The sequence below is a fragment of the Somniosus microcephalus genome, chromosome 11 (genome assembly GCF_052327205.1).
Source record: "Somniosus microcephalus isolate GS21.2 chromosome 11, FLI_Smic_1.0, whole genome shotgun sequence".
In the NCBI taxonomy this organism is placed as follows: Eukaryota; Metazoa; Chordata; class Chondrichthyes; order Squaliformes; family Somniosidae; genus Somniosus; species Somniosus microcephalus.
Genome location: NC_140997.1, coordinates 8,332,198 through 8,344,053, shown reverse-complemented (window position 1 = coordinate 8,344,053; position 11,856 = coordinate 8,332,198). Strand labels below are relative to the sequence as shown.

General features: G+C 50.7%; 1 protein-coding gene across 2 annotated transcripts in view; it reads left to right on the top strand.

Moving 5' to 3' along the window:
- Positions 1-2,390: 2,390 nt before the first annotated feature.
- The window catches only part of LOC147110286 (voltage-dependent calcium channel gamma-3 subunit-like), a 92,675-nt gene continuing 83,209 nt past the window's right edge, over positions 2,391-11,856 (top strand). The window contains exon 1 of one of the 2 annotated variants that reach the window (XM_086000114.1): positions 2,391-2,726. In XM_086000114.1, the coding sequence (XP_085856240.1) occupies positions 2,513-2,726 (214 nt within the window). In that variant the 5' untranslated portion in view covers positions 2,391-2,512. The remainder of the gene's footprint in view (positions 2,727-11,856) is intronic. The other variant, XM_086000112.1, reaches the window with a different exon arrangement.

Genomic DNA, 11,856 nt, shown 5'->3' with positions numbered 1-11,856 from the left:
TCCTATTTCTTATGTTCTTATGTTATGTTCTTATTACAACATTGCTGCTTGTGGGAGTTTGCAGCGCTTCCTACATTACAACACTCGCTACACTTCGAAATAACCTCATTGGTTTTAAAACGCTTTGCGATGTAAAAGATGCGATATAACAACTTGCATTTATATAGCACCTTTAACGTAGTAAAACGTCTTCATGGGAGCATTATAAAACAAAATTTGACACCAAACCACATCATGAGATATTAGGGCAGGTGACCAAAAGTTGGTCTTAAAGGAGAGGTAGCGAGGCGGAGAGGTTTAGGCAGGGAATTCCAGAGCTTAGTGCCCAGGCAACAGAAGGCACGGCCACCAATGGTGGAGCGATTATAATCAGGGATCCTCAAGAGGGCAGAATTAGAGGAGCGCAGATATCTCAGGGGGGTTGTGGGGCTGGAGGAGATTACAGAGATAGGGAGGGGCGAGGCCATGGAGGGATTTGAAAACAAGGATGAGAATTCTGAAATCAAGGCGTTGCTTAACCGGGAGCCAGTGTAGGTCAGCGAGCACAGGGGGTGATGGGCGAACGGGACTTGGTGCGAGTTAGGACACGGGCAGCCGAGTTTTGGATGACCTCAAGTTTACGTAGGGTAGAATGTGGGAGGCCGGCCAGGAGTGCGTTGGAATAGTCAGGACTAGAGGTAACAAAGGTATGGATGAGGGTTTCAGGATGAGCTGAGGCAAGGGTGGAGACATGCGATGTTACGGAGGTGGAAATAGGCGGTCTTTGTGATGGCGTGCCTATATGGGAGGAACTTCATATCGGGTCAAATGTATAAATGTAAGTCTTTCTTTCAAATAAAAAAAACATAAACACCAGTAAAGACAAACAGGAACAAACTGTGTCCCATTGCACATTTTTTATATCTCATTAGTCCCGAGCTGCCAATATTATTTCCCCTTATTCCACAGCATGGCAGTGTACAACACTCTTCACACTGATGTTCCGGGAGTTTACCTCCAGTATGCAGGAGGCAGTCACTAATGTTAACCTGTTTATTTTAAATCGGTTAATACTCTGTTAAAACAGCAGCGTTTAAACACTGATCCCGAATATTCCCAACATTAATTTGGTCAGTGCAAATATTAAAATAATTCTGTGTTACAAACTGGACCCCGGGTCTGTCTCCGGTACAACGCCGAGAATTCACAAGCGCCGACTCCGGCTGAACTAATCGGGACATTTACCAAAAATACGGAGTAAAGAGACGATTTCCTGAGCCGGGGCGTTAATGGGGCAAGATTTAAATTCAGAAACGGCGAGAAACAGCGGGCACCGGGAGCCGGAGCTGCTGATCCGGGGTCGGGAGTCTGGTGTCTGAGGGTCGGGTGTCTGGGGGCCGGGAGTCGGGTGTCTGGGGGTCGGGAGTCGGGTGTCTGGGGGGGTTGGGTGTCTGGGGGTCGGGAGTCTGGTGTCTGGGCGTCGGGAGTCTGGGGGTCGGGAGTCTGGTGTCTGGGGGTCGGGTGTCTGGGGGTCGGGAGTCTGGTGTCTGGGGGTTGGGAGTCTGGGGGTCGGGAGTCTGGGGGTCGGGTGTCTGGGGGTCGGGAGTCTGGTGTCTGGGGGTCGGGTGTCTGGGGGTCGGGAGTCTGGTGTCTGGGGGTTGGGAGTCTGGGGGTCGGGAGTCTGATGTCTGGGGGGTCGGGAGTCTGGGGGTCGGGTGTCTGGGGGTCGGGAGTCTGGTGTCTGGGGGTTGGGAGTCTGGGGGTCGGGAGTCTGGTGTCTGGGGGTCGGGTGTCTGGGGGTCGGGAGTCTGGTGTCTGGGGGTTGGGAGTCTGGGGGTCGGGAGTCTGGTGTCTGGGGGGTCGGGAGTCTGGGGGTCGGGTGTCTGGACATTTTCACCTGTCGGGGGTCCGGGTGTGACTGAGCCCGGCCCCGGGGTCACTGCTGACCCCGGCTGGCAATTGTGGCTTTCTGGGATTTTATAGTTTTTTTGGGGGGAGTGGGTGAGTCTTCCTGTTGATGGTGACCCCCCTCCCTCGGCCTTCTGCGGCCAGTTTCCCGGCTTTACCCCCTCATTCTTCTAATTGGGGCGAAGATGATTAAACAGAGAGAGACAGAGAGAGAAAGAGACAGAGAGAGAGACAGACAGAGAAAGAGAGACAGAGCCCTCGGGGGAGAGACTATGGGGGCTGGGGTCCGGCACTGGAAGCGGTCTGTCTGTGTCTGTGGGTCTGTGTCTGGGTCTGTGTCTCTGTCTCTGGGTGTCTGCCTGCTGACCCGACCCGACCCGGGTGACCGGCAGTAGGGACGGGGCTGGGTTTGGAGGCGCGGCTGACGAGCCGAGGCTGACAGACAGACAGACAGACCGCTCCCTCTCCCCTCCCTCCTCTCCAGAGCCGCCGAGCTGCGGACTGGTCGGCGGAGCAGCTCCATCCTCCGCCCGGAGAGCGGCGGCCGGGGCCATGCTGCAGCCGGGCCGGGGTTAGGGGGCCGGGACTGCCCCGGGGCAGAGCCGGGGGGGGGGGGGGCTGCACCATGATGGCGGTGTGTGACCGCGGGATGCAGATGCTGTTGACCACGGTGGGAGCTTTCGCCGCCTTCAGCCTGATGACCATCGCGGTGGGCACCGATTACTGGCTCTACTCCCGGGGAGTCTGTCGGTCCAAGTCCAGCAGCGACAACGACACGGTCAGGAAGAACGAGGAGGTCATGACCCACTCCGGCCTCTGGAGGACCTGCTGTCTGGAAGGTATTTCCCAGATTGTCCCCAGTCCCTCTCCCCCTCCCCCAGCCCCTGTCCCCCTCCCCCAGCCCCTGTCCCCCTCCCCCAGCCCCTCTCCCCCCTCCCCCAGCCCCTCTCCCCCTCCCCCAGTCCCTCTGTCCCTCTCCCAGTCCCTCTGTCCCTCTCCCAGTCCCTCTGTCCCTCCCCCAGTCCCTCTCCCCCTCTCCCAGTCCCTCTCCCCCTCTCCCAGTCCCTCTCCCCTCAGTCCCTCTCCCCCCTCCCCCAGCCCCTCTCCCCCCTCCCCCAGCCCATGTCCCCCTCCCCCAGCCCCTCTCCCCCTCCCCCAGTCCCTCTCCCCCTCTCCCAGTCCCTCTGTCCCTCTCCCAGTCCCTCTGTCCCTCTCCCCCAGTCCCTCTCCCCCTCCCCCAGTCCCTCTCCCCCTCTCCCAGTCCCTCCCCCAGTCCCTCTCCCCCTCCCCCAGCCCCTCTCCCCCTCCCCAGCCCCTCTCCCCCTCTCCCAGTCTCTTTCCCCCTCCCCCAGTCCCTGTCCCCCTCCCCCAGCCCCTCTCCCCCTCCCCCAGTCCCTCCCCCAGTCCCTCTCCCCCAGCCCCTGTCCCCCTCCCCCTCCCCCAGCCCCTCTCCCCCAGTCCTTCTCCCCCTCCCCCAGTCCCTGTCCCAACTCTGGTCCCATCCCTGATTCCCATTGCTGGATCTCTTTTCCCATCCCAATTCCCCGTTCCATCCCGGTTCCCTGCCCCATTTCTTGTCCATTTCCTAATTCCTCGCACTCCCTGATTTATTGCCCCATTCCTGAGACCCCTTCCCACGTCCCACCCCGTCCATGTCTTGGTCTCTCGTCTCTTCCATTGATTCGATCCTGATCCGTTTCCCAACTCGATATCCTTCCCCAGTCCCTGATCCCAGCCCCTGATCCCTGTCCCTGATCCCTGTCCCAGCTCCTATTCCCTACCCCAGTCCCTAATCTCTGCACATTCCCTGGATCCCCTTCCCATTCCTATCCCAGGCCACCGGGAGTTGCGCTCCGGGCGGGTCTCTGCTTCCATCCAACCGTGTCTGGATCAGGTGGAGCGGCGGCGGGACATTGAGCCTCTGGACCCGGCCTGTCCGGCCCCACTGCCCCGAGAGCCGGCGGCACCCAGCGGGGTCCGGGTCCGGGTAGGAAGGAGCGAGAGAGCAAGAGGAGGGGATACAACGTGAAAGAGAGATAGAGACAGAAAGAAAAGAGAAATAGAGAAAGGGAGAGAGAGAGAGGGACGGAGGGAGAGAGAGAGAAAGGCTGAGGCTGTATTGAGGGAGCTGTGTGTCCCGGGCTCTGACTATCAGTGGGTGCGATAGTCATTTTTCAATTTAAATGACAAATTATGAAGTTATAATCCTAACAGTTTTAAGAACCGAAAACCAAAGATAAATCCCGATCCAGGGTGTGTGAGGCGCTGCATAAATATCCCCTTAATAACAGGAAAACGGGGTATTTATCCTGTTATGCATAGTAGGGGATATAACATGTTATAACATGGATATTTATTCTGTTGTAACACCAAGCAAAGCCCGCAACCCCAGCACAGCCAGGATTCTCAGCACAGCCAGCTATCCCAGCACAGCCCGCTATCCCAGCACAGCCCGCTATCCCAGCACAGCCAGGAATCCCAGCACAGCCCGCTATCCCAGCACAGCCAGGAATCCCAGCACAGGCCGCTATCCCAGCACAGCCCGCTATCCCAGCACAGCCAGGAATCCCAGCACAGGCCGCTATCCCAGCACAGCCCGCTATCCCAGCACAGCCAGGAATCCCAGCACAGCCCGCTATCCCAGCACAGCCAGGAATCCCAGCACAGGCCGCTATCCCAGCACAGCCCGCTATCCCAGCACAGCCAGGATTCTCAGCACAGTCAGGAATCCCAGCACAGCCCGCAAATGAACCAAACTCAGCATGCCTACATATGCTATGTGTGATGTATGGATAGTGTGGGTTACCCTCGTTACCCTGGCAGTGCCCGCGTTGCCGGTTGCCTTGGTTACCCTGGCAGTGCCCGAGTTTGCCAGTTGCCCCAGTTACACTGGCAATGCCCGAGTTGCCGGTTACCCTGGCAGTGCGCAAGGTGCCGGTTGCCCCGGTTACCCTGGCAGTGCCCGGGGTGCCGGTTGCCCTGGCAGTGCCTGTGGTGCCGGTTGCCCCGGTTACCCTGGCAGTGCCCGGGGTGCTGGTTGCCCCGGTTACCCTGGCAGTGCCCATGGTGCCGGTTGCCCTGGTTACCCTGGCAGTGCCCATGGTGCCGGTTGCCCTGGTTACCCTGGCAGTGCCCATGGTGCCGGTTGCCCCGGTTACCCTGGCAGTGCCCGGGGTGCTGGTTGCCCCAGTTACCCTGGCAGTGCCCATGGTGCCGGTTGCCCTGGTTACCCTGGCAGTGCCCATGGTGCCGGTTGCCCCGGTTACCCTGGCAGTGCCCGAGTTGCCGGTTACCCTGGTTATGTTGCTCAGCTAGTGTTCTTGTGCCTGGAATTCCCTGCTCACTGTGGGTCTATAATCTTTGTGTCCTGCTTGGCAAAAAAACAGACAAAAAAAACAAGAGAGTTTCTCACTGTTAAAGGTCAGGAAAAAGCAGACAGAAGGAAACAGGCCCAGCGGTTTAATATGATGGTAGGGAAAGTAAACAATACCGGAGGGAATAACCAGTCTGTTATCAGAGAGGTTACACTTAAAAGTACTCCCACCTTCAAGAAAAATTATTTGGCTAGTTCTTTTCGGTCTGTGCTGTCGTGAAGTAAATCATCTTGAAATGCAACAATTGTGCATGAAGTGGCTGTGGGAAAGAGGAGGGAAAGCTTCTCCGCCCTGTTAAATGAAACGTGTTTTTTAATCAAACCGTTTTCATGGAATAAGTGACCTTGAGTAAATGAGGCAGTGTTACTTTGATCAGTGAAAGCAGTCTCCAGCCATCACTTAGATAACTCAATGAATCAGAAAAAAAGAAAGGACTTGCATTTCTATAGCGCCTTTCACAACCTCAAAACATCCCAAAACATTTTACAGCCAATTAACAGTTGAAACTGCAGCCAATTTTTGCACAGCAAGCTCCTACAAACAGCAATGTGATAATGACCAGTTAATCTGTTTTTGTCACAGAATTATACAACAGTACAGCACAGAAGGAGGCCATTCAGTCCATAGAGTCTTTGCCGGCTCCTTCTCAAGGCCACCTGCTTGTGACAGGCCGCTTGGCTAATGGGGCAGTATGGATTTTATTGGTAATACATATGTAGGCATATTGTTCAGGTCCTGCTGGGCAGAGGTAAGACAACACTCGATGCCTGGCTGTGGCTATTAATTAAAACTCAACTTCGATCCTCAGGCACCTACATCAATACATTAACACATCTGTCAGAAAGTACCTCGTGTGCTCGACTGAATCAAAGGGCAGTCAGTTTGTGCAAGGACATTGAGGCGGACGTGCAGATGGGTTCAAGAGACACTTGGATGTATTTCTGGAGAGAGAAGGGATTGAGGGATTGGAGGAGTGGGTAGCTCGGGTTGACCGCTGAAAGAGTGATGTGCCTGTTGAGGTTAATTACCTTTTTAGCTCCCAATATATTTCCTGCTCTTTTACTAATTCTACGGCCACCCTTTGGCAAGTGAGAGTTACACTGGTGAGATAGGACTGTGACTATCCAGAGCAGGTGTACCAGGTTTGGCGAATGCAACATTGTTATTCCACTTTGTAGCTGTTGCACCTATCGGGAATCCCAAGGATGAGATCTCAGTGTGCAGCCCAATTTCTCAAACTCAACCGCAGCCTCTGAAATTCACTACCACATGCAAGGGTCTGATCTTTGTACTTTCAGCATGATCAGTGAGGTACCTCTAGGGATAATTGAAGAGTACGAGATTGTCTGCAAGGAGTCTGTCTCCAAACAAGAACAAGCTAAACACTAATGAGACACCGTGGATGATAAGGGAAAAATCGAGGGTAAGGAAAGAGGCACACATTAAGTACATGGACTGCAGGGGTGAGCATGATAAGGGAGAATACGAAGAGATTAGGAGAGAAGTCAAAAAAACAATTAGGAAGGCAAAGAGGAACTATGAAATTAAATTATCAAGGAACATAAAGCAAAATAATAAAATATTTTACAGGCACATCAATAAAAATAGGAAGGTCGGGATGGGAATAGGGCCACTAAGGGATGGACAGGATAATATCACAGGCGGCAATAGATGGCAGAGATATTAAATAATTACTTTGCTTCTGTATTTACCAGCGAGAGAGAACTAGTGGAGATGGCATCGGATGATGAGATTAGTAATGAGATAGCTGCATTTAAAATTAAAAAAATGAGGCGGTATATTAAATAAACTAATGAAACTCAAAGAGGATAAAACCACTGGTCCAGATGGATTACATCCGCGCATTTTTTTAAAATCTAGATCGCAGAGGCATTACTACACATGTTTAGTAATTTGTTAGAAAAAGGTGTAGTGCCAGAGGACTGATGGATAGCTATATTTAAGAAGGGAGATAGAACATGTCCAGGGAACTATGGACCAGTCAGCTATACATCGGTGGTAGGAAAAATAATGGAATCCCTACTAAGGGAGAAAATGGAAGAACATCTAGAAACCAAAAATATAATAATAAATAGTCAGCATGGATTTCAAAAGGGTAAGTCTTGCTTGACCAACCTCATTGAATTTTTTGAAGAGATAACAGAGAGAGTAGACAAGGGTAATGCAGTAGATGTGATTTATCTAGATTTTCAAAAGGCCTTCGATAAGATACCACATAATAGACTAATGAATAAGGTCAGGGAATGTGGAGTCAGGGGACAAGTAGCAGAATGGATAGCTAACTGGCTTCAAGACAGAAAGCAGAGAGTTGGGGTAAAGGGTAGCTATTCAGATTGACAGAAGGTGGGAATTGGTGTTCCAGATGGAGTGCTGGGACCACTGTTGTTCATCATTTATATTAACGATTTAGACTTTGGAATCAAAAACACAATTTCTAAATTTGCGGATGACACCAAATTGGGGGGATAGTCAATACTGAGGAGGACTGCAACAAATTACAAGAAGACATTAATAAACTTGCAGAGTGGGCATATAATTGCCAAATTAAATTCAACACAGATAAATGTGAGGTATTACATTTTGGTAAGAAAAATAGGGAGATCACATATTACTCAGAAAATAAGAATCTAAATGGAGTAGAGGTGCAAAGGGATCTCGGAGTACAAATACACAAATCAGTAAAAGTAGCGACACAGGGTAACAGGGCCATAAAAAAGCAAACCAAGCACTAGGGTTTATTTCCAGAGGGATAGAATTGAAAAGTAGAGAAGTTAGGCTAAACCTGTATTGAACCTTGGTTAGACCACACTTGGAGTATTGCGTACAGTTGTGGTCGCCATATTCTAAAAAGGATATAGAGGCACCGGAGAGGGTGCAATTAAGATTTACAAGGATGATACCAGAAATGCGAGGGTGTACATATCAGGACGGGATGAACAGGCTGGGTCTCTTTTTTCTTGAAAAGAGAAGGCTGAGGGGTGACCTAACAGAGGTCTTTAAAATCATGAAACGTTTTGATAGAGTGGATACAGAGAGAATGTTTCCACTTGTGGGGAAGAGCATAACTAGAGGCCATCAATATAAGATAGTCACCAAGAAATCCAATAGGGAATTCAGAAGAAACTTCTTTGCCCAGAGAGTGGTGAGAATGTGGAACTCACTACCACAGGGAGTGGTTGAAGTGAATAGTATCGATACATTTAAGGGGAGGCTGGATAAGCATATGAGGGAGAAGAGAATAGAGGGTTATGCTGATAGATTTAGATGAGGAAAGACGGGAGGAGGTTCGAGTGGAGCATAAACACCGGCATGGACTGGTTGGGCCGAATGGCCTGTTTCTGTGCCGTATATCCGATGTAATCCTGTGTAAAAACAGCCTTTCACTGAAGAATCTTGAGCAGCCTGGGGGAGAGATGTTCTCCCATGCAACTGAGATCCAAGTTTGCCAGGTCATAAGCTCCTGGTGGCCTCCTCCTGTTCCTGTTCTCACCGTGTCGTCCTCTTGGGAATCCCGGGCATGGTTACCTTGTTGCTGAGTAAAGTAACTGCTTGATAAGGCAGCAGTGACGGTATCACATGTTCCCAGTGCCTCGGGAGGTAACAGAGTATAAAGGCAAAGCGGTAATGCTAATCCTTTACAAGTGATTGGCTAGGCCACAGTTAAAACATTGCCTCCAGTTTTCAGTCTAATTTATAAAGGCCATGGAGCGGGTGCGGAAGAAATTCACCCAGGTGATCCCTGGGATGAAGGGCGTTAGTGGCGAGGAGAGACCAGAGAAACGGTGGCTTTTCTCATCAAGCAGTGTAGGTTAAGAGATCTGATGGAGGCGCTTGAAATTATGAGGGATTATAGGGTTAATAGAGAAAAACTATTTCCACTGGTCAGTGACTGGAGCAAGTACATTTAAGATCACCATCAAAATGACATAGAATAGAAATACATAGAACGTACAGTACAGAAACAGGCCATTCGGCCCAACCAGTCTATGCCAGTGTTTCTGCTCCACACCAGCCTCCTCCCACCCCTCCTCATTTAACCCCATATCCTTCTATTCCTTTTTATTCCTCATGTGTTTATCTAGTTTCCCCTTAAATGCATCCATACTGTTCGCCTCAACCACTCCCTGTGGTAGCGAGTTCCACATTCTCACCACTCTCTGGGTAAAGATTTCTTTTCCTGAATTCCCTATTGGATTTATTAGTGACTATCTTATATTGATGGCCCCTAGTTCTGGTCTCCCCCACAAGTGGAAACATTTCTGCATCTACAGGAACAAAGGAAGAAGTGAGGAGATCCTCGATACGGAGCCAGACCCCTGGATTGGTTAAAGCCGCTGATGTCAATTAGCAGCAGTCAATGGAGCAGGGTGACACTTTTAGTTAGAACAGGGCTGAGGGTTATGAGGGTGACGACAGATAGGGGGACTCGAACACTATGCAAATCATAATAGTTCCCGAGCTGTTGGGATCCTCAAAATATCCACGGTCAGAAAGGGAACTGGAGTAGGGAGTAAGGGGCTGGAGGTGAGCGTGGAGGCAGGAGCTGGGGGTTCTGTTTGACTTATGTTTGGGGGGCAGGGAGACATTTTGTCGAACATGTCCTCAGGAGATAACATGGGTCAGCAGTCACTGAGTAAAATGACTATGGTGATGTCATCATTGTAACACTTCAGTGGTGATGTCATTGCGGATGAGGTAAGCAGAATACAGCAGCTGCTGATGTCACTGTGACACACTCAGAGTGTGAACAAGTTGTGTGAAGTTAGGTCACAAGTGGTTCCACGGAAACCATGTCAATTCTGATCTCCCGTGAGTTATAAACCGCTCCAGCTATGCATTCGGTCTAGTTGTTTAATTAGTTTAAACATTTGACGTATTCCGTTTGTTACACATTTTAGTGTCAGAAAACTATGCTGTTGATAAAAATACAGCAAGGGCTTTTGCCACAGAAGTGCTGATATTTACCAAACATTATTGCACCTGTCGGCAAAAGCAAGAGCGGACTTGGAGCCCAGGCGGGTGCTCCAGATCTCACTGGCAGGAACTCGGAGCCTCCTGGTGAGATACACGTCCTGCAATTGCTCCCCAGTATCTGGTCCCGCCTGTGTATCTCGCTATAGTTCAAAGCGATGGTCACTGGGCAATCTCTCCACTGGACGGTGCACCCATTCTGCTTCACCACCCCCCGGCCAAGGCACTGGATGTGCTGTACACAGTGAAGGACAAGCCGCAGTTCAATTCAATCAGCCGCCAGTTCCTCTCTTTGAGACAGCCTTGGATATACATCGGTAACTCACCAACTACTAGATATTCTGTCCGCCCTTGTGTTCTAACACCAATAATTCCCTCAGTTTCCCTTTCATCTCACAGTCTACAGGATTTCAAAAACCGAAGCTGGGGGTTGCCCAAACACCCCTTCCGGATTTATCTAGTCTTCTGTTTTATTCTTTTCAACCTTGATTATGATGCACCTTGACCTTGGTTTCCCAATTAACCAGGAGGTCAAGGAGGCAGCGGGCACAGTTCTCTCGCCCGGGAGCAGCCGTGTGACCTTTCCCATTGGAACAACAGCAAAACTACTGCGGATGCAGGAAATCTGAAATCAAAACAGCAAATGCTGGAAAGCCTCAGCAGGTCCGGTCAGGTCAGGCAGCGTCTGTGGCGAGAGAGAGAAACCGAGTTAGAAACGGTTCTGACGAAGGGTCATCGCCCTGAAACGTTAACTCTGTTTCTCCCTCAACAGATGCTGAGGCTTTCCAGCATTTTCTGTCTTTATTTCCTACATTGTGTCTGTTTTGGGTGGTTGCAGCAGATCAGATACCATGAGGAGATGTTACAAGGACTCAGGTCACAGGAGCTAGTGACTGGATCAGATAAAGTGTGAGGAGGTGGCACCTTTCTACAACTGGCAGCAACCTGCGTGCAGTGGCACCACTCTTGCCTCTAAGTCAGAAAGCTGTTGCCTCACACCAGACACTTGGGAAAACAATTTCAGATCATAACCTCGGCCCCTATTACATTTTTACTTATTTTTTATCCACACCTTTGTTTTGGCCCTTCCCCCTTTCTCTCCCACATGGCAGCTGTCTCCCATTCTGCCAGAGCATTTCACACCTAATCTAGAGCCGTCTTTTGTCTCCACTAGTCCGATCACCATCTCGTCTCGTTTTGAATACCTCTTAATGTCTCTTCACTTCTCTTTTGTTCTCTCCCAGCCTGGCCTCCCAATCTATTTCATTTCCTGTGCTTTTCCAGTCTTGACGAAGGGTTTGACCCGAAACGTTGACTCTATTTTCTCTCCACGGATGTTGCCTGGCCTGCTGAGTTTTTCCAGCATTTTCTGTTGTTACTTGGGAAAACGTGTTTACTCGGTGGAAGTGATTGTAGCAGAGAGCTGGGCTTGGGCGGGTAGATAATGTACTGGAGGGATGGGCTTTGATGGGCTGACTGCTCTTTTATCATTCCCGACGCTTCTCATGTTCTATCCTGAAAGTATTTTATATCAATACAGATGTTTAAGAATATTTGAACCAATCTCTTTGTCAGGTCCTCGCCAGCCCAGCCCACCCCTGCC